A 26,826-nucleotide genomic window follows, 5' to 3' on the forward strand; every position below is an offset into this window, starting at 1 on the left:
CCCATGTCTCTGTGTGTGTGTGTGTGTGTGTGTTATATATATATATATATATATATATATATATATATATATATATTATGTTGACCGGGATAATCCGACTGGATACATATGTCCATTTTCAGTGGAGGCCCGGGGAGAAAAGCTCCACAGAGAACAACATACAAGTAAGTTTGCAAATACATAGATGAAAAAGATACTAGTTAACATGATGCATTCAATAGTTTAGCTGTTGTTAGTAACAGTACAGTTAAAATGCAACTCAAAAATACTAATACATCTCAAGAGACAATAATGTTACTATGTACAGATACAAGTTCAATGCCGTTGTAGAGTTCTAAGGGATGATAAAGAAACTGCTTGCTGTAGAACAAGCAAGATAGGATTAATAGTCAGTTAGTTTATGAATTAAAGAAGTAAACCCAATTTTGTTCAAGTATGGTAGGATATGCTGCAGATCAAAGAGAAACTAGTCTGGATTTACACATGGGCATAGCCAATGTGCCTTAAGGAATTGTGTAAGCTGTTTTTTAAAGTGAGAAAGGGAGTTAGAAAGTCTTAGGTTATTAGGAAGGGAGTTCTAAACCTTTCCTATAGAATTGGCATAGAGAGCATCCCCTCCTATGTTGTTGGATTTGATGGTTTGGACCAGTAATCTGTTAGAGGAGCGAAGACTACTTAGGTTGGAGTAGGGGGTCAGTAGATTGTTCAGTGAAGGGGTTTTGTCAGGTTCCTTAATCATTTTAAATGCTTCAGAGAGTTGGTTCAGTTTGAGAATATTGGGTAGTTCTAACCAGTCAAGTTTCTTTAGGTTAAGGCAGTGATGAGTTCTATAAGGAGCACCTGTTATAAATCTGGTAATGTGATTATAAGTCACGGAGAGTTTATTAATGTCACTTATGTTGATGAAAGAGAATACAGGAGAGGCATACAGTAGTGTGGAGAGGAGATGGGTTTGTGTGATAGTTAGTTTGGCATTGGGGGTTAGGAAGTTCTTAATTCTATACAAAGATCCAAGTTTCTTATTTACAGCCTTTATGGCTTGACTGATGTGGAAGTTGAATTTAAGTTTATTGTCAGTAGTGACCCCTAGTAGTTTAGTGTTGGTATCGGGCTCAATAATGGTGCCATTATTAGATTGAACGAAGAAGGTGCTACTGTTAGCTTGTGGTGAGTGTTGCACTGAAGGAGGAACTGAGGTGGGAAAGAATAGTAGTAACTTAGTTTTTTTTGGGTTAAGGATGAGATTCCTCTCTGAGAGCCATTTTTCTATTATAGCAAAGCAGTGTTGTATCTATACCTATCTAGTGTATCTATATATATATATATATATATATATATATATATATATATATATATATATATATATACATATCTATATACATACATGTACACATCCATTGCTGTACACATAGATGTACCTATAGGCACATGTACAGTCCACCTTTCATGGTGGGGATATCAGTTATGCGACAGTTGTGGGATGTACAGTTATGTGATTATATTGCACAGTGTTGTGCAGAATGCATGTGGGTGTCCTCGGCCCATGTAGCTTTAGCAGGCCTCACTGGCTGTAACACAGCAGATCTGACAAATCAGTCCCACAGCGTTTAACCAGCACATGACATATATCAGCACTGCATGCTGTTTTCTATGCCACACACTACGACCTACATAGATGTATGCACATAACCTTCAACAACAGATATCTGTCCACCCTTCACTAACAGTTGCAGTATGTCCCTTGCCCTATGCACATATGCAGATACAGATAGAAACTTACTGCTGCCACACATGGATGATTTGCAGTGTGTAGAGTACTCTTCAGGAACATCTACTACATGTCAACACATACATATGAGTTACACATACCTTACCTTTGTATTTCCCTGCTCCGTCTGATACAGTTTCGTATTTTTTTTTTGGTTTGGTTGTTTGTTTTGGGTTTTCTCCCTCTGTTTCTGTTTCTGTCTCAGTTTCTCTCTCTGTTGTCTTTGTCTCTGTCTGTGTCTCTCTCTCGCTCTCTATCTCCCTGTACCTGCAATGATATTATTGCATGTGTGGACAACAGGTACAGCCTGCTTTTCTAGGTATCTGCACTTGTGCATGTGACAGCATCTGCACCAATTGCTGCCCACCATTCGGTAATTGCATGCAGGCTGCTGTGTGCTGATTGCATTACTCACTGTGATTGCAGCCCACTGCTATAAAATGCTAGGTTAGGTAGGCGTAGCCCTTTCAGCTTTCCAAGATGGGGCCCATGCTTGTCTGCTCTGGACACCGTTGTGTCAGTCAGAAGGTTGGTATATGTCTCTTATCTGAAGCTAGGATTGTAGCCAGTGATATGCATGTTGTACTCAAACCTGAATGTTGCTGCTTCCAGTACACACTTCTCAGTGTAGACATGTACTCACCCCTCCAAATGCTAACACAGGATACATGGGAGTATGTACTTTCTTTCTGAATTAGACATTTAACTGCCATACAAATGTGGTTAGTGCACTGTAATCCTGTGGCACATGCAGTATTTGTGAACTGCTATATTGTAATTATTACGACGTTCATCGTGTTACCCTGCTGCAGTCATCACACTTGAGTTATCCTGCCATCAGGCGGTCCCGCAGTCAGCCAGAGTTCCAAAGTCTTGGTCCGGCGTCGGTTGCTGTCGCTTCCTTCCTGATGTCAGTGCGCCAGGGGTATATAAGAGGCATCCGACGCTATTTTCTCTAGTCTTTCTTGCCGCATGGTGCCCGAAGCAGAAGCAGTTCTCAAGTGCTGGTCGGCCGACACCTGAGATTTTCGAATCGAATTTCAGTCCGAAGTCTTCAATAAAACTAAGTACCCCGTTGGAGAACCTTTTCTTGCCTCAGTCCAATGTCAGAAAAAGTTAACAATTGCATTTCTTGTGGGAAGCAAATACCTCATAAGGACTTCCATTCTTATTGTATTCCTTGCCTAGGCCCAGACCACGACGTCACAGGTTGTCGGTTTTGTGCTAGATTTAATAAACAAACTATCAAACGCCGTTTTGACTTCGCACGACATTACTTTGGTAGGAAATTTAATTATATCATGCTGTCGGAGCAGCCGACGACCGGCATGCATAAAAAACGCAAGGATAAGAACAGGCAGCCTAGAACCAAGCCAGACTCCGAGGCCTCTGCTGGGTTTGTCGCCGGTTCTCCGGTTTTCAGTGAGGCGCCTACACAGCCCCTGACGACCGCGGAAATGGAACCCCAGACAGCTTCAGATTCTCAAGCGGAGTGTACTAGGCCGTCGCAACCATCTTCATTAGTCCCTTCTGACACCGGAGCAGAAGGTGATCCCGGTGCAGTAGAAACACCTTCGGTTTCAGAAGGTGTCTTCAGACCGACTACACTCACCATTAAATCTTATGCTAAGCTAAAAACTCCATTAAAACCAAAAAAGATTGTACATCAATCTCCTGTTCAAGGCCCCATGCCTAAGAAACAGATGCTTAAGATGGCTGAAATTTGATTTCCCTAATCAGGTGTTCCCATCCCCCTCCTGATAAAAGGCCAAGACAAGAGAAGGACTATGCTTCCTCTGACCAGGTTTCTGTTTCCTCAGATTCTTCTGAGGAACAGGATTACACTTTTCCCCCTTATGAAGATTCTGATGCTGAAGACTCTATTCCCTCAGCATCTCCCTTTGAAGACTACTCCTTTGGGGAAACTTTACATACCATGAGGGAACATTTCCACTGGGAAGGCCAGGACTACTCTGATTCTAAGAAAAGGCTCCGAGAGTTTCTTTTACTACCCCAGCACAGACCACTTGCTATCCCTCCAGTTTTAGATATTGTGGATGATGTTTACTTAGAGTCTAGTCTAAATCCAGACTCCCTACCTCCTGCTCCAGCCAAACCAGACAGATACTACAGAGTACCTGACACACACAAATTCCTTTATAAAAGCCCTCTGGCTGACCCAGAAACAATTTTCCAGGGTCCCAAAGGGGCTAACGCTTCTATGCCTAAAAATCCTGTACCCTCTGAAAGGGATTCCAGAGCCCTAGATAGATGGGGAAAGAAGATATACACCTCAGCTACTCTGGCTACGAGAGCGTTAAATTGTCAGTTTCGCATGCTGAAATATCAGTAATTCCTAGTGTCTCAAATAAAACAAAAACTGAGCACACATTCTGAACAGGCTGAATTCAAGGAAATGCAGGATCTGTTGCATGCAGCTGAACAGGTGGGCAAACATACTTTACAATGTGGATTTGATTAATTGGAAGCTTCCTGTAGAGCAGCTGTTACTGGGTCTGTCATACGCAGATGTTCTTCATCTCACATTGCTGCAGTCCTAACACTTGGGTAGTCCGCTGTCCCAGTCGGCCCGAATACCAAAGTATAAGGCTGACGTCGGTCAAGGCGCATTAGTCTGACGTCAGGACGTCAGGGTACAAATGCGCATGACCGACGTCATTTCCTCAGTCTTTTTGCCGCATGGTCCGATGCAGAAGCAGTTTTGCAAGTGCAGGTTGGCGTTCTGAGATTTTCCGAAGTCGGAGTTTCAGACCGAATCCAAGTTGGCTAAGTACCCCGTTGGGGAATATTTTGGTTTTTTCTTGCCTCAGTATTTTACCGGATGTCAGAAAAAGTGAATAACTGTATTTCTTGTGGGAAACAGATACCTCATAGGGCTTACCATACCTTGTGTATACCTTGTTTAGGGCCTGAGCACGACGTTGTTGGCTGTCGCTCTTGTGCTAGATTTAACAAACGCACTATAAAGAGAAGATTAGATTGTGCCAGGTTAGTTTTTGGGAAGCGGTGTAATTATAAAATGCCGTCGGCTGCTCCGGCGCCCGCTTCGTCAAAAAAGCGCAAGGACAAAACAGCAAAGCCTAGGCTGGAAGAACCGTCCGTACCGGACGTCGGTTCTTTAGGGGGCTCGGTGGAGCCAGAGGTTCAGCCAGAAATTTCTTTGGAATCCCAGGGAGAGACTTTATTACTGAAAGATGTGACCTCTCAGGAGGTAGGCCAGGCGGAAGGGGCTTCTCAGGTAGCTGTTCTTCCCTCCCTTCCTAAGGTGGTTAGGCCCTCCCCTGCTGTTTCCAAGGCTTCTCCCAGGGGCAGGCCAGGTTTTGTTTCAGGTGTTACCCCTAGTTCTTCAGGGTCTGTACCTAAGAAGCATATGCTTAAGATGGCAGAAGATTTGATTACAATGATTAGAGGTTCTATGCCCCCTCCTGATAAGAGGCCTAGGGTGGAACCTGAGCTTGGGAGTTTTGAGCAGTGTTCGGATGCTTCTGAGTCTTCGGCTGAAGACTTGCAGGAGTATTCCCCTTACTATGATTCTGATGTGGATGATTCTACTCCTTCTGCTTCTCCTCCTGAGGATTTTTCATTTTCAGAGACTCTTCATTCCATGAGGGAGCATTTTAAATGGGAAGGTCAGGATTTCTCTGATTCCAGGAAAAGGCTTAGGAATTTTTGTTTCTACCCCAGCATAGGCCTTTAGCTATACCTCCTGTTCTAGATGTGGTGGAGGATGTTTTTGCAGAGGCTTCTCTGAACCCTGATTCTTTGCCTCCTGCTCCAGTTAAACCGGATAGATATTATAGGGTGCCTGAAGCTCATAAGTATCTTTTAAGAGTCCTAGGGCAGACCCAGAAACTGTTTCACAGGGGCCTAAAGGTGTTAAGGCTTCTGTTGTTAAAAATCCTGTTCCTCCGGATAAAGAGGCAAGGGCTTTGGATAGATGGGGAAAGAAAGTGTATACTTCTTCCACTTTGGCCATGAGAGCTTTGAATTGCCAGTTTCACATGTTGAAATACCAAAATTATCTCCTTTCACAATTAAAGGCTAAGGTAGATGCTTTGGCGGAAGGTATTGAGTGTAAAGAGTTGCAGGATTTAGTTCATGTTTCTGATCAGGTGGGTAAGCATTCTTTGCAATGTGGTTTTGATGCTGTGCAGGCCTCTTCGAGGGTGGCTGCCACTGGTTCGGTTCTTCGCAGGCACGCCTGGCTGAGGGATCAGAATTTAGCTGAGCATGTGAAGACAAGGATTTTAGATGCTCCTTTACAATCTGATGTGTTGTTTGGTTCGCCTGTGGAAGCAGTTCTAAAGAAAATGGAAGACAAGGCTAAGTCTATGCAGACTGTTAAAGATTTTTTGCAGGTTCAGCCTCCGAAGTTTAGTAGAAATTGGCCTACCAAGGGGTGGACATATCCTGCTTATGATTCCCAGTCTAGGGGTAGGTCTAGACGTGGTAGGGGCAGAGCTCAAGGTTCTTTTCGGCCTAGAACAGGGAGTTCACCTGCTCAGTCTTCTGGTGAGGGCAGGGGTCAGTCCTTTCGTAAACAGACCCAATGACCTGCCTTTTCTGCTGCCAGAATCTTCTCGTCTGGCAGCACCTTTAGGAGGAAGGTTGGCACTTTTCAAAGAAAACTGGAGTTTAATTACCCAAGACAGATGGGTATTGGATATCATTCACCACGGTTACAGGTTTTATTTCCATACCTTGCCTCCTTTCAAAGGCATGCCAGACATTCCTCCTCAACAAAGGAAAGAGGCTCACAGGCAAATTTCTCTGTTGCTCCAAATAGGGGCCATTCAGCCAGTTCCTGTGCCAGAAAGGGGCCTAGGATTTTATTCTCGCCTGTTCCTAGTACCAAAAAAGGGGAACACGTGGAGACCAATTTTGGATCTGTCTATCCTCAACACTTATCTGGACATTCCCAAGTTCAAAATGTTGACGTTACAACAGCTTTTACCTCTGCTGGGCAAAGATCACTGGATGGTAACTTTGGATCTCAAGGAAGCTTACCTTCATGTTCCTATCAGACTAATTTGCAGGAAGTATCTGCGTTTCGAGCTGGGAATTCTCATTATCAGTTCTCTGCATTGCCCTTTGGCTTATCTACTGCAGGCAGAGTGTTCACAAAGGTTCTGGCTCCAGTGATAGCTTTCTTCAGGCTAAAAGGAATACAAATCTATCCTTATTTGGACGATTGCCTGCTTCTGGCTCAAGGAAGGACGTGCTTCTTCAGCATTTGGAATATGTGATAGCAGTGCTAAGATGCCTAGGGTATTCTGTGAGCGAAATAAAGTCCAGTCTAGTACCCTCTCAAGACATGTGCTTTCTGGGTGTGAGACTGAATACAGCAACCCAGATGGCCTTTTTAACCCCGGACAAACAAAAGAATCTTTCTCTTTACTTCCATCAACTATCTCATCAGTCCGGGCTGACTGCAAGGACAGTCCTTCAAGCCTTAGGGTTCATGGCATCTTGTATTCTGGTACTTCCCAATGCCAAACTGCATATGAGGAAGCTACAATGGTATCTCAAAATGTATGGACACAGCACTGCCAGGATTTGGACACTGTCATTCAAATAATACCTTGCATTCAAAAGGAATTTTTGTGGTGGGCTCAGGAATGTCACCTAAACAAGGGACTCTCTGTGACCCGGCCAGAGGCGAGTCAGATTCTAACGACAGATGCCTCAGACACAGCTTGGGGAGCTCATCTGAATGGAAAGTGGATACAAGACAAGTGGCCTGCCAGACTGCAGCATCTACATATCAACATGAAGGAGATGTTAGCAGTCCAGTTTGCATTACTGGCTTTCAAGGATTTTCTTCTTCCAGGGCAGGTGTTGATTCTAACAGACAACACAACTGTCATGTGGTACATCAACAAACAAGGGGGAACACATTCTTATCCTCTATGCAGGCAAGCAGTGATTTTGTGGGAGACTGCGTTAAGCTTGCAACTGAATCTTCAAGCAAGGTTTCTGCCAGGAGCACAGAACTCCTTAGCAGATGTGTTAAGCAGGCAAATCATGGATCCCCACGAGTGGAAACTGGATCTTCATGTATTTCAGACATTGACAGTGTCCTGGGGAACTCCAGACATAGATCTGTTCACTTCTCCACTAAACCACCAGCTGCCAAAGTTTTGCACGAAAAGGTTTCATCACACAGCCTGGAAAGTGGATGCTCTTTCTTTCAGTTGGAAAAATCTTCATGTGTATGCCTTTCCACCTCTGCCTCTCCTCCCAAAGGTACTCCTAAAGGTCAGACAAGACAAGCCAAGGATGATTTTAATAGCTCCAGATTGGCCTCGGCAGCACTGGTACCCATTGCTGAGGAGTCTGGTAAGGAAGCCTCCATGGCCCTTACCTTTGATTCCACACCTATTGTCTCAGAAGGACGGGCATCTACTCAATGTCAAGCTTCACTCTCTTCATCTAACAGCCTGGCATATTCTGTTTTGAACCATAGCAGGTCTCAGCTTCCTCAACAAGTTTTGAATGTGATTATGGAAGCCAGAAGACCTAGTACAAGGAAAGTGTCAGAGGAAAATGGGAAGAGATTTTTATTTTGGTGTACAGCAAAGGATTTGGATGTTTCTGAGCCAAATTTGAGTGTGGCTCTTCAATATCTTACTGAGTTATTGGACAAAGGTTTGTCTTTCTCTTCCATTAAGATTCATGCTGCAGCAATTTCAGCTCACTATGATTGTGACCCACCATTGTTTTCTCATCCTTTGTTCAAGCAATTTCTTAGAGGGCAAAGAATATAAGACCCCCGTAGAGCTCCTACTCCTGCTTGGGACCTCAATTTTGTGTTGGAGAAACTCACTCTACAACCTTTTGAGCCTGCAGCTACTGCTGAATTGAAATATTTGTCATGGAAGACTGCTTTTTGTTAGCCATTACCTCTGCAAGAAGGGTGTCTGAATTGCAGGCCCTTATGGCGGTTGAGCCTTTCCTGATTTTTCATAAGGATAGGGTATCTTTACGTACTAATCCTTCCTTTATGCCTAAAGTGGTTTCTAGTGTGGCTTTAAACCAAACTATTCATTTGCCTACTTTTTATGCAGATCCCCAAAATAAGGGGGAAAAGATTTTGCACACTTTAGATGTACACAGGCAGTTGCGTTATTATTTAAGCAGGACTAAGGATTTTAGGCAGTCTCAGCAGTTGTTTGTTTCTTTTGCTTTGAGTTCTCAGGGCAAGCCTGTGTCAAAACAAACTATTTCTAAGTGGATTGGGTTTTGCATTGCATTTTGTTACTCCCATCATGGCAAGGAGATTCCAGCTGGGATTAGGCCTCATTCCACTAGGGCTACTGCCACTTCAACTGCATTTCTAAGGGGGGTGGCAACTAAGGATATTTTGGAGGCAGCTACTTGGAGTTCAGTGCATACTTTCTCTAAGCATTACCACCTTCCTCTCTACTCTAAATCTAGGGCTGGTTTTGCCACGGCTGTTTTGCAGGGCATGTTGTCAGCTCCAGCTTCTTTGTGATTTGCCAGCCTCCCTTACCTCTGCTTTGGGATTCTACCCAAGTGTTAGGACTGCAGCAATGTGAGATGAAGAACATAGTACAGTTTTGTACCTACCATAAATGTAGATGTTCAAGATCCACATTGCTGCAGTCCACCCTCCCTCCTTCCCTCTGTGTTTAGGGGTGGTTGTGTGGGTGGGGTTGTACTTTTGTAAATTTGTATATATTGTACATATGGTTGGTACAGGAGTGTTTGGTGTTTTTTGGTTTTGGCCTTATCTTTTTAGGGTCTTCTGACATCTGGGGCAAGAAAAGACTGAGGAAATGACGTCGGTCATGCGCATTTGTACCCTGACGTCCTGACGTCAGACTAATGCGCCTTGACCGACGTCAGCCTTATACTTTGGTATTCGGGCCGACTGGGACAGCGGACTACCCAAGTGTTAGGACTGCAGCAATGTGGATCTTCGAACATCTACATTTATGGTAGGTACAAAACTGTACTACATGGTTGGTTAAAAGAACAAACCCTACCTGATCATGTTAAAGCAAAATTATTGGATGCACCTTTACAGCAGGATGTCTTATTTGGTGTCGAAGCAGAAGAGGTTTTAAAGAAAATGGAGGATAAGGCAAAGTCTATGCAGACGGTCAAGGATTTTCTACAGGTACAACCCCCTCGTTTCAGCAGAAATTGGCCAACAAAAAACTGGTCCTTTCCAGCTTCTGACAGACCACAGAGGGACAAATACAGACACCCAAGGGGCAGAGGTCAGTCACAAGGCCCTTACAAACCTCGTCAATGGGGTGCTACAACCCAGAAAGGAGGTGATGACAGGCCCCAAGCTAGCAGAAGACAAACACAATGACTCAACCCTCCAACTACCAAGCAAATCTCTCTTGGCAGCTCCCTTGGGAGGAAAATTAGCACTTTTTGCAGACAACTGGTACATCATCACAAAAGACAAATGGGTCCTAAACATTGTTTCACAAGGATACATATTCCACTTTCATACCTTGCCAAGGATAAAAGGAATGCCAAACCTACCACCAAATCATTGGGCAGAGGCACAAAAACAAATTACAGCTCTCATGGACATGAGAGCAATTCAGCAGGTACCTACACAGGAGCAAGGACAAGGATTTTACTCGAGACTCTTTCTAGTCCCCATAAAGGACAAAGCATGGAGACCCATTCTGGATCTTTCATTTCTGAACACCTATCTGCAAGTACTAAAATTCAAGATGCTAACACTACAGCAGCTTCTTCCCATGCTGGGCAAGAAGGCTTGGCTAGTAACGTTGGATCTCAAGGAGGCATACCTGCATGTCCCTGTCAGACAAAATTGCAGAAGATACCTCCACTTCTTTGCAGGTTCAACCCATTATCAATTCTCTGCACTGCCCTTTGGCTTATCTACTGCGCCCAGGGTCTTCACAAAATGCCTGGCATCAGTAATTGCATACTGCAGACAAAGAGGAATTCAAATATACCCATACCTGGACAACTTCCTTATTCAAGCAGAAAGCAAGGACATTCTTTTAAAACACCTGGCATTTGTCAAACACCTTCTAAGTTGCCTAGGGTACACAGTAAACGAAAAGAAATCAAAACTAGTGCCCTCACAAAACATAATATTCCTGGGTGCCAGCTTGAATACAACGGCCCAGATGGCTTATCTCACCCCAGACCAGCAACAACAGCTGACTCAATACTTCAAAATAATGGCAACAAAGACCCAACTCCCTGCAAGAAAAACTCTGCAGGCCTTGGGATTCATGGCATCTTGCATACTACTAATACCATTTGCAAAACTGCATATGAGGAAATTAGAATGGTACCTGAAAAGCATATGGACTCAGCACAGCCACAGCTTGGAAACAATGATACCACTCATTCCTTGCCTTCAAAATGAGTTTCTATGGTGGGCACAGGCATGTCACCTCAACAAAGGTCAGCCTTTCACATTACCCACAGCCAGGCAAACTATGACAACAGATGCATCGGACTATGCCTGGGGAGCACACATGGCAGGACAGTGCATTCAGGGCAAATGGACTACAGATCAAAGGCATCTGCATATCAATCAAAAGGAAATGCTAGCAGTACAGAATGCCCTAACAGCTTTCAAGGACCTCTTACACCCAAGACCACTAATAATAAAGACAAACGATACCACAGTAATGTGGTACATCAACAAGCAAGGGGGCACACATTCCTACCCTCTATGCAGGCAAGCAATGACCTTATGGAACACAGCACTGTCTTACCAAGTTCAACTACAAGCACAATTCCTGCCAGGAAAGAAAAACACATTGGCAGACGACCTAAGCAGAAACATCATGGATCCCCACGACTGGAAACTGGATCCACAAGTATTTGCAATGATAACTCAAAAATGGGGACGCCCAGATATAGATCTGTTTGCCAACCCCCAAAACTACCAACTTCAAAAATTTTGTACAAGGACATTCCACCCACAAGCTTGGAAAGTGGACGCCCTCTCATTCAGTTGGAAAACATTAACAGTGTATGCCTTTCCTCCACTGCCTCTTCTAGCAAAGGTGCTGCTGAAAGTCAGATTAGAGAGGCCACAAATGATACTCATTGCACCAGACTGGCCACGCCAGCACTGGTATCCAATTCTAAAGAACATGTCCCACGGCCCACCATGGATTTTACCACAAATTCCTCACCTGCTCACCCAGCGAGACAATCAAATTCTACACAGCCAGCTCAAGACTTTAAACCTGGCTGCATGGCAAATTACCTAAACAATCAACCAACACCTCTATCCAAAGCTGTTATGGATGTCATTCTGGAGGCCAGGAGGCCCAGCACCAGGAAAACCTATACAGACAAATGGAAAAGATTTTGCACCTGGAACCAGGCTAAAGGCCAAAATCCCCTTGATCCAAACATTCCTCAGATTCTACAATATTTAACTGAGATGTTGCACAAAGGACTTTACTTTTCATCTATTAAGATCCACGCCTCAGCAATTTCAGCTCATTACAACACGGATCCTCCTTTATTTCCACATCCACTCCTAAGATAGTACCTCAGAGGGGCTAAGAACATAAGACCGCCCAGGAGAGCACCAACACCTACTTGGGATCTCAACTTTGTTCTGGAAAAACTTACACTGCCGCCCTTTGAACCAGCTTTCTCAGCTGATTTAAAGTTTCTTTCTTGGAAAACTGCCCTGCTGCTAGCAATAACTTCAGCTAGAAGAGTCTCAGACCTACAGGCACTAATGGCAGTGGAGCCTTTCCTCATTTTTCATCAAGACAGAGTCTCTCTGTGAACTAACCCTTCCTTTATGCCAAAGGTGGTATCCAGTGTGGCCCTAAACCAAAACCATTCATTTGCCCACCTTTTTTCCAAATCCCCAGAACAAAGGAGAAAGACTCCTGCACTCTTTGGACATTCACAGACAATTACGTTACTACTTGGATAAAACTAAGGCTTTCAGAAACTCTGACCAACTCGTTGTAGCCTATTCTGCAGGATCACAAGGAAAAGCTATCTCAAAACAGACCATTTCAAAATGGATAGGACATTTCATACGTTTCTGCTACATGCATCATGGGAAACCCGGTATCTGCTAGCATTAGGCCCCACTCCACCAGTGCTATAGCTACATCAGCAGCCTTTCTCAGGGGGGTGCCAACCAAGGATATTCTGGAAGCTGCAACTTGGAGTTCAGTGCACACCGTCACCAAACACTATCACTTACCTCTATATTCTAAGACTAGAGCTGGCTTTGCCACTGCAGTTTTGCAGGGCCTACTAGCTTCTTCTAACCCTGTTTAACTCCACCACCCATCCTTAGCTTTGGGATTCAACCCAAGTGTGATGACTGCAGCAGGGTAACACGATGAACATAGTACAGTTTTGTACCTACCATAAATGTAGATGTTAGAGTGTTCATCCTGCTGCAGTCCAGGTTACCCTCCCTCCATCCCCTCTGAACTAGCTGGACTTATCCATACCTTTCTATCCTGTACAACCTCTGTGGTGTATTTGCTTGTGACTGAAAGTATTGTTTTATTTTTACTTGTATATTTTTATATAGCAATATGTATTGCCTACCTATTGGGGGCAACTGACATCTGGGGCAAGAAAAACTGAAGAAAATGGCATTGGATGCCTCTTGTATACCCCTGGTGCACTAACGTCGGGGAGGAAGCGACAGCAACCGACGCCGGACCAAGACTTTGGAACTCTGGCCGACTGCGGGACCGCCTGATGGCAGGATAACCCAAGTGTGATGACTGCAGCAGGGTGAACACTCGAACATCTACATTTATGGTAGGTACAAAACTGTACTTTACTCACCTCTGAACAGTTTGTGGTTTGTTTGTTTTGCAATTAGCACAGGCTGCTCAACACAACTAGACATATTTCAGTACTGAGTATGCCTACCTACACCCTGGTTTTTGCCTGAATACACAGGTGTGTTGTACCTTTGGGTAGGGGTGCAGAATTGCAAAGAGCATTTTTTATTATCATGTGAGGGTTATCTTGCTGAACATACAGGATTGCTGTGTACCTGTTAGTCTGTCAAGGCAAGTAGTCTGTCTGCGTAGCTCCTACCTGTGGACATATCCAGATGGTAGCTAGAGGTTAGCCTATTATACTTTGTCTGTGCAACACACCAGTCTTTTCAGCACTGGCACATTGGCATTGTCACAGTTGGTTGTTAGCAGTAAATGGCTACATCCTGTGATTTTTCTGTGTTGTACTCCTACATAAGGGCATACTTGTGGAACTCCTTCCAAAGCTATTTGCAGTGTGTGCAACAGCAGTAATGCTGATATGCCTGTGTGTTTCTGCCGCTGCCAGGCCTCAGATACTCTCAGGTATGTATTTGAACGGCCTCAGTGAAATGTACATATACATTAGATACACCTGCAATATATTACAGACATATTGCAGTTGAGACTTTCTTGGGAATCGGAGCATATGTATGTCTACACCTTTTCTGATGTGCAAGCAGTGTCTACTCTCACCTATTGAGATTATTCATTATGTGTGATTCCACACTTGTCTGCCTAAAGTTAGTACTTTCCAGAGTGATTCAGTGGGGCACAGCTAACATTTGTTTACAAATCAGGGACATCCCTGTAAAGCAGTCACAGTTGGGGTGTCTGCCCTCTGCCCTAGTCAACTTTGCCAGTATTTATCCTGGTCTGATACCGTGTGGTGTTTGTAAGGTGGTATTGTAACATTATTCCCTGCTAGAATGTCTGGTTCTCTTTTCACAGTCATGTCATGCAATTCCACAACAACTGCTGGTAAAGACCCACAGAACAGATTTTGTGTTATACCATTCCTAATTTCCATTTACATTCCCTCATTGTAATGCATGATATATTTATGTCAGCACCAAGTTATTTGTATATCTGCTGTGGCTTAGTGGTAATTCATACAGTCTATTGTGTCAATAGCCTGGGGTTCGAGACTGGCAGAGGTCTTTTCTTTTGCTGCTGAGCAGAACAAGGGCCCTTCCATAAAGTGACTAAGGCACGTTTAAGCAGTTGTAAGCGAGTTTGCGTGACACTTGGCAATACTAAGCTAAGTGCATACATGTGCACACTCGCTTACTCCCGCTAACCCCCGTGCTAATTTCTTTTAAAGAAAAGAAAATGGGGAGATAGGAAAGTGGTGAAAAGGGGGGCACAAAGAGGAACAGACAGTAGGTAAACAAGCTTGGGATGTGCAGGACGGGGGTAGGGAGGGTCCATAGCTGCCCATTTCTTTACCAGCAACAGCTGTGCATATGCAATAAATTTGGAGTGAAATTTGAAGCCTTCCACCCCTGGGAGAGGGGTGAGGACAACAAAGTATGTTGTATTGCCAATTGTAATTATCAGTTTACATGTCCAGTGGACATGTATGCAAAATGGGCAGCTATGTATGTGGCATAATTTTTTTGTGGGTACAGATTGCGCTTTTTTTTTTTTTTCAGGTGAGAGTAGAAAGTGAGGTAGAGGAAGTAGGTATGTTCGGGGAGGTAGGTTGGGGAGGTAAACAGACAAGACAGACAAGACGCATACAGGGGTGGTGTATGACACATGGGGTGTGTGAACACAATTGACGGGACGGATGTTTGGAAATCGCAAGCCCATGAGCCCACAGATGGTAACAGTGGAACTGAGATCCCCACTCATGGGCAGTCACCACTGCACCTTCACAGCCCCGAGGGTGGCTGTGTTTGGGGCTGCATAGGACGGGCAGGCTCACCCATGAGACGCGCCACTCTCGCCTCGAGCTGGCATAGGGAATCAGCGACTAACGCTGGATCTCCCTATGCACCACAGCCCGGACCCTTCAAACGGTGAAAGGTGGCCCTTCTCCGCCCACGCTTGCATGGGGGGGACGAGCCTCATCCCCTGCAGCGCTTCCACCCGAAGGTGGCACAGGACCACCGGAGGAGGGGAGCCCGGGCTGGGCACCGGACCTGCTGGTGCCAGGTGCACTCGCCAGCTGAGGCGGGACAGGTGGGTCCACTGGGACCGGCCTTCCCATACGTTCTGTGATTAGGTGTGGTTAATTACAACATAGACAACAGCATTCCAGATTAGTTGTAACAGCATGCAGTAATATTCCCATTAACCCAACACACCACGGTTCCAACAGATGAACAGCAAGCATAACACATGCATATATTGAATGACAGTGGATATTCCAACAGCATGCAGGGATGTTTGGTAGCAACGGGCCACCATGATTGTGGGGTTTGAACAGGGCACATGCATCAATGTGAATGCAGATAATTATAGAACAATAGGACATATGTCCTAACAAATATTTAAGATTACACATACCCATTGCGGTGTGGAATTGCATGGTTTATGCACATACAGTAGGGTGTAGAAAAAAACCTCGATTAACATCTTATAATTACTTTTACTCTACACTACATTCCTAGTGACTGCAGGTGTATATCCCCTACATGTATAATTACACTTGCCACCATGCATTAGGTTGTGTAATGGGTTGGCTAGTTCAATATATGCCTGACCTATATCTGACATACTAACTGTCCAAGATGCAGATGTTACTGCTACATATTCCTTGATTACATTTATATTCCTTTATTTACATATCTACATATCTGGATGTTTTCACATGACATTTCCACTTCTATTTGTACAGAACCCTGCATTTTTTGACACACACTCACATTTCTCGGGAACATAATAACATGCTACTCGTGTGCTAGATTTACTTATGCATGCCAGCCAGTAACTGACTGTTGAGGACTGTATATATGCTTCACAGCTACTAGCACTTCCATCACCCACTTTATATGGGACTGCACAACTCTGGGTTGCCAGCACTTTTTAAAACAGTACTATTTGTATAATGCAAGGGTATAGCAACATTTCACACTAAGTGACACAGACACACTCCAGGTTTTAGACCTTTATTAATGACATTACACACTTTTCCACAGGCTCACTCCTTTATTTGTTATAACGGTGCATATGGAAGACATATTCAAGACATATTATACCTTTATTAATAGGTTAGAACACTCTCTTTTTCAGGCTCATTCACTTATTTTATATGACAGTACCTGCAGAGATATTATTCCAGACATATGTTACCTTTCTTAATGGGTTACTACACTCTTTTTCTGGCTGTCTGAATTTTATATCTGACAGTACATGCAGAGGAGTTATTCTGGCCATTTATGGCTGTATTATTGGACTACAACACTTTATTTCATGCTCTCTCCCCTATTATTTTATAACAATACATGCAGAATAATCACTAACCTGCCTGGTGGTGCAGCCTTAGCAGCCTAGCTGCATAGGCTTGCTGATTCGCAGCACGGTCACCTGCAGCTGTAAAGTAAATTAAGGGATATTGAGACATACCTATCCATTATACAGAATCAATTGTCAATTCCTACATACTGCATTCCATGGCTACCTACTCAGTTGTGGAGCATCCTGCATCCCACAGGCCTCCTGTATCCATTGGTTCAGGCGGTCCTGCTTCCGTCTCTTCAGGTCTGCATGGTGGTGACGGACCTGCTCACCAGTCCGAGGAATGCCTGTGACACTGGTGAGGTTATGAGCTAACCGGTTCCAAGCCTCTGCCTTGTACTCCGTCCCTTGGAAATGGCCCTGCAGGAGTCTTGACTCATGACGGTGGACAAGGAGCTAAACCATGTATTTTGACTCCTCGATGCCCGAATGTTGCGCTCGGAAGCGTGTACCCTCTCCTGCACCAGCCATTCTAACTGCAGATGTGAGCTACAATCAGTTATGGTGAGTATTCCCGCCTATGGTGCTTAAATATGCTGCATTTCCCGCACTTTTTTGTGATTGGCCATTTTTGAAAATTCTCGGCTGACTGCAGACCTGCTTAGTAATGGTTAATCTACCATTACTAAATATATGTATGTTAACAGTGGCTGTTTCTCCTAAGTTGTCATGGCTTAGTGGTTCTGTACTTTGATTATGATGCACAGAGTCTTGGGTTTGAACCTTGTCATTTATTTTATTTTCATACTGTCCAGACAGGCTAGGGGGGTGTGGCTGCATTTAAGCAACTTTGCTCCACGTTGCCCTATGGTGTGCTGGTTGGCGCGGTGCGCACGTCCGCGCAAACACATTGCGCTGGTTAAAGCACTATTTCGCTATGGGCACCTCTATTGCACTGGGTAAAGCGCTATTAAACTATGGGCAACTCTATTGCGCTGGGTAAAGCGCTGCTTACCTGCAAGCAATTATGTATCAGGATCCTTTAAAAATTTTGTTCACTGATACATTGGCCATTTCACTGCTTTTTACTGATATTTTAATCATATGTGTCAGGTATTATTCCATGTACTGATTTAAAACATAAATAAGAAGGGGACTGGTGGGGCTCGAACCGTGAATGCCTCTTCTTTGTGCGAATGCTCTACCATTATGCCATTGCTATTTGGTGTGATTTGCATAAACATTCTTTGTTATGCACTTCCATGTCGGAATTGCTAACTACAGCTAAGCAATGGGCACACCCGCGCACACACGCGCAAATATGGGCAGCTATTTCGGGAATTTAAAAAAAATAAAATTAATTTTTTACTTTTCATAACTGCGATGGGGGTTTACAATGTCAGGGAGTGTGGTGTTTGGTGCTAGGACATTTGAGCGGACTCGCTCTTGTGTGCTTTCATTTTCCTTTTACAAACCTTGCAGGGGCGTGGCCGTTTAGACTGCTCGGCAGTTGGACACATCACCTGCTTTCGATACATTGGCCATTTCACTGCTTTTTACTGATATTTTAATCATATGTGTCAGGTATTATTCCATGTACTGATTTAAAACATAAATAAGAAGGGGACTGGTGGGGCTCGAACCGTGAATGCCTCTTCTTTGTGCGAATGCTCTACCATTATGCCATTGCTATTTGGTGTGATTTGCATAAACATTCTTTGTTATGCACTTCCATGTCGGAATTGCTAACTACAGCTAAGCAATGGGCACACCCGCGCACACACGCGCAAATATGGGCAGCTATTTCGGGAATTTAAAAAAAATAAAATTAATTTTTTACTTTTCATAACTGCGATGGGGGTTTACAATGTCAGGGAGTGTGGTGTTTGGTGCTAGGACATTTGAGCGGACTCGCTCTTGTGTGCTTTCATTTTCCTTTTACAAACCTTGCAGGGGCGTGGCCGTTTAGACTGCTCGGCAGTTGGACACATCACCTGCTTTCCTACCCGGTCCATGTAAGACCTACGGTTGAGTCGGCTGCCCTCATGAATATTAAGTCTTACACGGAGGATTCGTGAATCCGGGGGAGTATCTCTGAGAAAAGTACAATTTAATTATGAATGCAAACTGTCTGTGCACACAACTGATAAAGACCAGTATAATCCACATAGATAAGACTACTGCAGCAGTGATCAATATGAAGAACATTTTGTGGATATGTTATGCAACATAACTCTCAGAACAAGGTTTCAGAAATTTCTCATTATCTACAAATTAGAGAAATATTCACACTTTTATGACAAATCTTATAACAAGTGTTCCGAAGTGTTAAACATAGAATTTGATGCAGGATGGACACGCGCACTGACATATGCAGACCTTTGGGTAATTTGTTGGATTGTCAGTCATGTTGGCATGTCTTTGAGAGGTGGTAGGAAAATAAAGTGCAAGAGAATGATCTACATGGGCACGTGAAGAACAGATGTACTTCTTAGAGAAGGCACTTCAGCTGGAACTGAACTAGAGTCAAGTGCTGTATGTGTTTTTGCAGTTGTATGCTTTATTAAAACATTGAAGAAATGAATCTGTGCTTGCAGTGCAGTAGAACTACATTAAGTTTCAGGCATTATGTCATGAGTATCTGCACACTGAAAGAGGCTGCTTAAACCAAGGGTAGGCACCCTTTGTGAGCAAAGTACCAAAAATTGCAATTTTTGCTCTTGCAGTGTGTTCAAGGTGCCAGACAGACAAACTTGGACATTTACATTTAATTTAAATACATCAACTATATTTGTTATTAAATATAATCAGTAAAGTGGAAATCTACAAGAAATCTTGTCATAAAAGCAATTAATATATGTATATACATAAGTAGATAAATTAAGTAAATAACTAAGACCGTGATCTCTGTAACAATTAAAATTTTCAATTGCCACTCTTCAGCACTAGTGCTAGAGGTTGCTTATACATTTGTTTAGAACAAAAAATAAAATCCATTTCAGAAAGTAGATGGTAATTGAAATGAAGGCATGGAGCCCTTATTCAGGCATTTGTAATTCTTGAAACAGGCATTACATTTACCAATCCTGTGGTTTAAAAGTCTTCTGGTGTGCATCTTTTTTTTAATAAATATGAAACAAGTCTTCTTGGATTTGTAGGAGCAAACCAAACGTCATTTATCTGTGTTGATACGTGAAGCACTAGCAACATGTTTCAGACAATTCTGATTCACTTCCTTGAGGTGTTTGAATTGTTATATATGAAATTCTGTTTTAAATTTTTTTTTTTTTGAAGGACCACGATGGGCATCTTGGAACATTGGGGTGTTCGTCTGCATTCGTTGTGCAGGAATTCACAGAAATCTGGGAGTTCATATATCCAGAGTGAAGTCTGTCAATCTTGATCAGTGGACAGAAGACCAAATACAGGTACAGTAGAATGAATGTTGCATAAAATGTCAGTTTCCCTTGTGGATTACATTCAAGCTGTGGTTAAGTGTAATAACTGGAAAGAAGACAGTTATATGACATTGTTTTGCTTATCTGTACAAAGACTGTGCAGCAGCCACTGATAGTGTGGTATTAAAAGCAATTCAGCAAAGTGTTTTATAAATATTTTGTACACTACATGTGAGGCCATCCATATGTTAGTCTTTTTGTGTAATTATTTTATTGTATATTTGAAAATCGTAAGAATTTCTTTGGCGATAACTGTTTTTGTAAAATGTCAGTGTATGTGACATGATGGCTAATTTTTCCCCCTTCTTTGTGTTTTTCCCTCTCCATGTTAGGTGCTTGGAAATAGAGAGTAAAGACAGACAAACCTTGTTTTCCTTTTCTGTCCTCCTTTGCTAGTATTCGGCACAGACTGCACAAGACTTAAGTAGTCCATCTTTTAGTAATGTTACTTTGTTGTAGTTGTTGAAGATTTCTACCTCTTCTTCCATTTCTGATGTACAGAAACATTCCCAGCATTTTTTGCATGTATTTTGAATATATTTTACCCTATCCTCCTTTGTTTTCGAGCATTTGTTCAACCCAGCTTCCTGGCTTCTGAGTAAGCCAGACTACGGATTGCAGTTTTTATTTAGTAAGTGTTAAAATTTTCCTTCCACCTCTTCCCTTCTTTAGTCAGCAGATGCATTGTAATGTCCAATATGCTGAGTTTAGTGTAGATGTGCATACTTCTGCGTAGATACTTTGCTTGGCTGTAGTGCGATGTACTTCTTGACTCTTCCACAAGTATCGCTTAAACAGCACACAACTAAGGTCTTCCCTCCAATGGTATTCTTGTTTTTTTGACCTGAAGCAACTTGTCCCCTGACACTGGGCAAATTGGCATTGGCTATTCACTGCCATCTGCCCCCATTCAAGTTCTCCAGCACCTTAGCTGCAGATTTAACTTGTCATCTGGGATGTAGTTAAGCTGCATTTATTTCTGCCACAGAGCTGCCCTAATGTGGACATTTGAAGGATAAGTTTTTAACCAGGCTGAATTTCATTTTGAGAAGGTATGGTTAGCTCCTTTGAGGTATGAGGACATCTATTGAACTTTTAAACCAGTAAAGGAAGTTTTTTTTTCATTCAGTATGACTGAATTTTATACATTATACATTTTGATTTAGTGATTGCACTTATTGATGTTGCTGTAATCCCTGCGGTGGTGGTGCTGCGGTAGCATTGTCGCCTTACAGTAAGACCCTGTCCGGTTCGATTCTCAGCTAGAGCGTCTTCTGCATGGATACATGCGTGAATGGACTTACCTTCGTTGAAGGTTGTGCGTCAGGGCTGGTAACTTGGCACGTAAAACTCAACTACCAATCATTAGCGGACCGGAGTTCCACTCTGGCGACCCCTAACCGGGAAAAGCCGAAAGACACAAACTTATTGATGCTGTAATTATTGCACCTGTATAGTGTTTCTGTACTGTTTGCGTAAACTCTATAAAAATCATTGAAACAAGTTAGCTAGTTCATGACAGGCAGGTGCATATGGTCAGCAATATCCAGGGGATACGGTATCCCATGCCAAACTCGGCCTGTCCCATTATGTCCTCCCTGGCCATCCATCAAAAAATCTCCACAATTTTATTTATTTATCCTTAGATGACTGGGTTAGTCCCACTAGGCTAATAGCCTCTCTTCAGGGGAGACCTGATGTTGTGTTTATATGTCATTTCCTGCAACCTTTTTCTGTGTTGTATTTATACTGCTTGGAGAAATTTGGTAACTGCATCGGGGAACTTCCTGTACTCATTTTGATAGGTACTTTGTGATCTTTTATATGCACTTGAGTTACCACAAACTCAGGCATGTTTAACATCTCATCTGAAGGATGACACACTCCAGAGGGAAACACTCCCCTTATGCTGTACTTCATAGTCATCAGTCCATCTGCTTGGTGTGGTAATTGAGCCAACAGCCTTTTGCACCAAAGGCAAGTGTGCTACCTGTTATGCCACTACCACTACTAGTTGATAGAGATGCTTGCCTTCCTTTCCAAAAGAGACTTCCACAAGGATTCCACTAGACCAGAAAGGGTTAGGATTTTATTCAAGTTCTTTTTTGGTGCCCAGGAAAAAACTCAAGTCAGTATTGGATAAAAGTAGCATGAACACCTTTTTCCTCAAAGAAACCTTTGGGATGGTTAAGGTGTGGTCAGTCATTTCTGGAGCATTTCTCCTCAGGCATCCGCTGAAATTGGCTTCATTCCAAGTTGGACTTTTCCCAGTAAATAAATGTTAAATAAATAAATGCATTTCTTATCAGAAGGAGACTAGATGTGCTCGTTGGACCTTGAAAATGCTCATTACTTATCAAGACTGTACTTCCAAATGGCAGCCACTTCTTACCAGTTTTGGATTCATTCATTTGGTCTCACATTGGGCCTCACCAAATGCATGCCCATAGTAGCAGTTTAGCAGAGGTTGCAGGGAGATTAGATCTTCCCATACCTAGCTAACTGGCTCCTAGCTGCACCTTTCTTTCAGGCGTTGTCACTCTGGAATTATTTTTGGAAATGTTCCACTCAGTAGGGATTACAAGAAGCCATGGAAGATCATGTTTTTTCACATTGCTACTGCTTACATTAATTGCTGTATTCCTGACACTGTTCATTGCCTGCTACACCTTCTAGTGGATGGGATACTTTCTCTTCAGTTCATTCTCCATGATACTAAATTCCAGCAACCTTTTATTCTACTTCTGCCTCAAAACTCTGGGACTAGTATGAGTAAGCGCAGGGGTTGTTGATGGGATTGTACATTTCTCCTGTTTACTTTGTATCATGATATTACATTGCCATATTTTTGTTGATTTAAAAAGGAAATTTGATGCAAGTGAAGACAATGCAGTCTGAGGACTTAATATTGAAACAGTGGCTGAAAAATTGGAAGACTTGATTGAAATAGCAAATACAGCAGAAGTAGTATATGGCAGTGATAAACATGAAAGCTGGCCACCACAGCAGTATTTTGTTGATGGGGAAAAATGAAAGTCAAGGAAGTAACAAGACTCTTGGAAGAGGTGAAACAGAGATCCACAAGTGGCCTGTTATTCTGGATTGTTAAAAGGATTGTAAAGAGAATGACATTACAGAAATTGTCACTTGAGTTTCTGTATCCTCAACAGTTTGCTGTGATGCTGGAAAATTTGAGTGGTGAAGTTGAATATGTGTAGCAGCATTTGTTCGTCATGGAGAATAGGGCTATTAGCAAAAACTGAGACTGAATAGACTGTGGGAAGCTGATAAACTATAATTATTAGATTTTGTTTAAACTACGACAGTATGATGGCAAAGCAGACAGAAATTATGAAATTCTCAATAAGAACTGCGAAGGTGCCTAGGTTGCTACTCTCTGTATTAGATAGGGCATATAGTAAACATGTGTATGTAATTAGAATATGAGGCATTTAGAGTGACTTTCTCAGCTGTGTTGAACTTTATTTGGCAGAGGGAGTATTGAAATTTATCAGTGCTGAGGAAGCAAGAGCCAAGTTAAATGTAATGTGCAAATTTATTTTGGCCATTTCATCTTCTTGCAATTATGCTCGTCATGTAAAGTGGGATTTCTGATTCTAGAATATTTAGTTTTTACTTAATGCAGTTCTTCTGAAGTAAATAGTGTTTACATGTGGTGTCCAAGTTGTAACTAGGGGGGAATGAAGGGGGCAGCTGCCCTGGGACATGCTTTTATGTGTCATTATATGTTACGCTCTGGATTGTAGAAGAGGTGCTGATCAGCCCCTGCAGTCACTGGTGCTGAGCGCTGCAGTGCAGATGAGAGCTCAAATGCCAATGATCATTTAAACGGCCATAGTTAATATCCTAGCCACTTACGTGATTTAAAAGACTGACTTTTTGTTGAGAGATATGGCAATGAGCTATTATAGCTACAGTTTCTGTGTAAAAATAGGAAAATGCAACAGAGTAACTCTTTGCATACATCTGAAGACTTTTGACAAATTTTGTCCCTGCTGCTGACCATCCATCAGATTCTGTCTGACTGATAGCCTGTTTGTTCACTTCACTGGAAGGGAGCTAGCAAAGAGTCGGTATCACTGAAGCATCTGTAAAGGGTAGTTTGAAGTTTTCTTTTGTCCAGACCCTAGCTGTGCATATACCTGACAAATCAGTGGGGTGAGGCTTGCAGTGGACTGCCTATGTAGAGCATTCCCATTAAGCAAGACCTGCTCCTGTCTTCACAGCATGAGGGATGGTCTCTCTGGTCTCCACCATGGCGATCACACTACCTTGCATGCCTCTGATTGCACATATACTCCATCAAGAGATGCAAGCAGGCCACACCCCTTCACTCCTCTTTTTCTCTTCCTGACCCCTCCGGTGTCAAAATTGCTAATCAGATCTCAGTCACCTGGTACATAGTCAGGGTTCCAGCCCTCTGAGCCAAAAAGCCAAGCTGAATCGATAGGTTCATACTGTGCTAACTGCCCTTGTGAGACTCAAACCCTGCAGCTTGTCTCTGTATGGTAAACACTTTAACCATTATGCCAGCTCCCAAACAATAGGTAGGTCCACTGGACACACAGATTGTTTTCAGGGCGAACTGGTAGCAATATCTTAAGTAGCTTGCTCAAGGCCACACAGCAGGCAAATAAGAGCTGAGGGAGTTGAGCCCTATACCACAAGAACTACAGCTCACAGTCTTAATCCTGTGCAACAGCTGCAAGATACCTTAGTTGAAGGGGTACTAGCTTGGTTATGCCTAAGGTGCCAGTTGCCCCTGCTACAATTCTGGTCAATGTATACTGAGCCATTGCTCAGTTATTTCTTAATTGTGTTACTGGGTCCTGGCTTTTGATGAGGCAGTTGTAAGGAGGAACAGTTTGTAGTGAGTAGTTAGTTTGTAGTCTTCTACAAATTTCAACATATATGTGGAGAAGAAGATTAGACCAATCTTGGATAAAGCACCATCAGTTTTGAGAGACACTAAAGAGTTTTAGACTCGTTCTGAATATGTTAGGAGTTCTGCTTGTGCATCTGACTGTTTTGTGGTCACAGTGGACATTTGTTCCCTTTTTACCGTTATTCCTAATGATACAGGTGTAGATTCTTAAACAAGTATAGTGATTATTCGACCACACAAGTTAGTCTAATTTATTTTTTTTCTTGAGCTTGTACTTGAAAGTAATGTTTTTATCTTTGAAGAACAGTTTTATCTTCAAAAACTTTGCATTGCGGTGGGCACAATGTCTGCAACAGCTATGCCAATATGGTTTTAGCGTACTGGGAAATGGATGTCTTATCAAATGAACATTTTTCTCAGCTAGAGTGTCTGCTGTGTGGAGACATGCGTGAATGGGCATACCTTCGTTGAAGGTTGTGCGTCAGGGCTGGCAACTCGGCACGTAAAAATCTACTGCCAATCATTAGCGGACCAGAGTTCTGCTGTGGCGACCCCTAACTGGGAAAAGCCGAAAGACACAACAACATTATAAATGATTTGTCACTGGTGTGTTTTTTTTTTTTGTGTGGAGTGGTTCTGTATCTAGTTTACAAGAGTTTATAGCTTGTTTTGAAGGTACCACTGCCTTTTTGAAATTTACGATGAATTATTCCCATAACAGAGTAGACTTTCTTGATGTGACTGTATTTAAGTCTGATATTGAACAGAAACAGTGTAGAAGAAGTAATATATTGCATAAATGCAGCATGCATCCTAGGTTTGTATATAAAAATATTCTGAAAGGTCAGTTCTTATGGGCATCACGGCTGGATCATGATGATGGGTTCCTGCAACTTAGAGTGAAGAATTTATGCAGAAAGGGTATGCTAATGAAGACGTCTCTGAAGTTAGCGAAGAGGTGCAGTTGGTTAGACATGGCAGAGTGAGTTACAGATGTTACCTCAGATTTAACATCTTTACAATGATCAACAGTGACCAGAGTTCCTTTAACCTACACTAACGACTTTCAGCTAGTTTGTGATCTGGTGAGAAAGAATTGGTCTATACTAATGACTGATGAAAAACTAAAATCCAATTGTAGACTCAGAACCAAAGTTTACTTTTAGAAATAAGTGTCTAAAGAGACTACTTTGTTGTAAACAGCGATTGAATGCTGACACTGTCATGAACACTCCAGGCACTTTTCCCTTTGGTAAATGTAAGGCCTGTGATTATATAGGTATTGCTACATGTTTTATCCATCCTATCACTAAGAAGAGGTGTGATGTAAAGGTTGGTGCTGATTGCTCCACTAAGAACTTGGTTTATCTGGCCAGGGACATCTCCTGTCGCTACATATATGTGGGGAAGACTAATTGCTCACTCAGAGATCGTGTTTTGCAACATCAGTATAGCATCAGAAGAAGGGATCTC

At 42.8% G+C, this 26,826-nt stretch overlaps 1 protein-coding gene across 2 annotated transcripts in view; it reads left to right on the forward strand.

Moving 5' to 3' along the window:
- SMAP2 (small ArfGAP2) overlaps positions 1–26,826 on the forward strand; it is a 976,618-nt gene that overhangs the window by 246,610 nt on the left and 703,182 nt on the right. For both annotated transcript variants that reach the window (XM_044059966.1, XM_044059967.1), the window contains exon 2: positions 20,284–20,417. In XM_044059966.1, coding sequence (XP_043915901.1) covers positions 20,284–20,417 — 134 coding nt within the window. The remainder of the gene's footprint in view (positions 1–20,283; positions 20,418–26,826) is intronic.

This window comes from Protopterus annectens, chromosome 1.part2 (genome assembly GCF_019279795.1).
Source record: "Protopterus annectens isolate FY-2018-M chromosome 1.part2, PAN1.0, whole genome shotgun sequence".
Classification (NCBI taxonomy): domain Eukaryota; kingdom Metazoa; phylum Chordata; order Ceratodontiformes; family Protopteridae; genus Protopterus; species Protopterus annectens.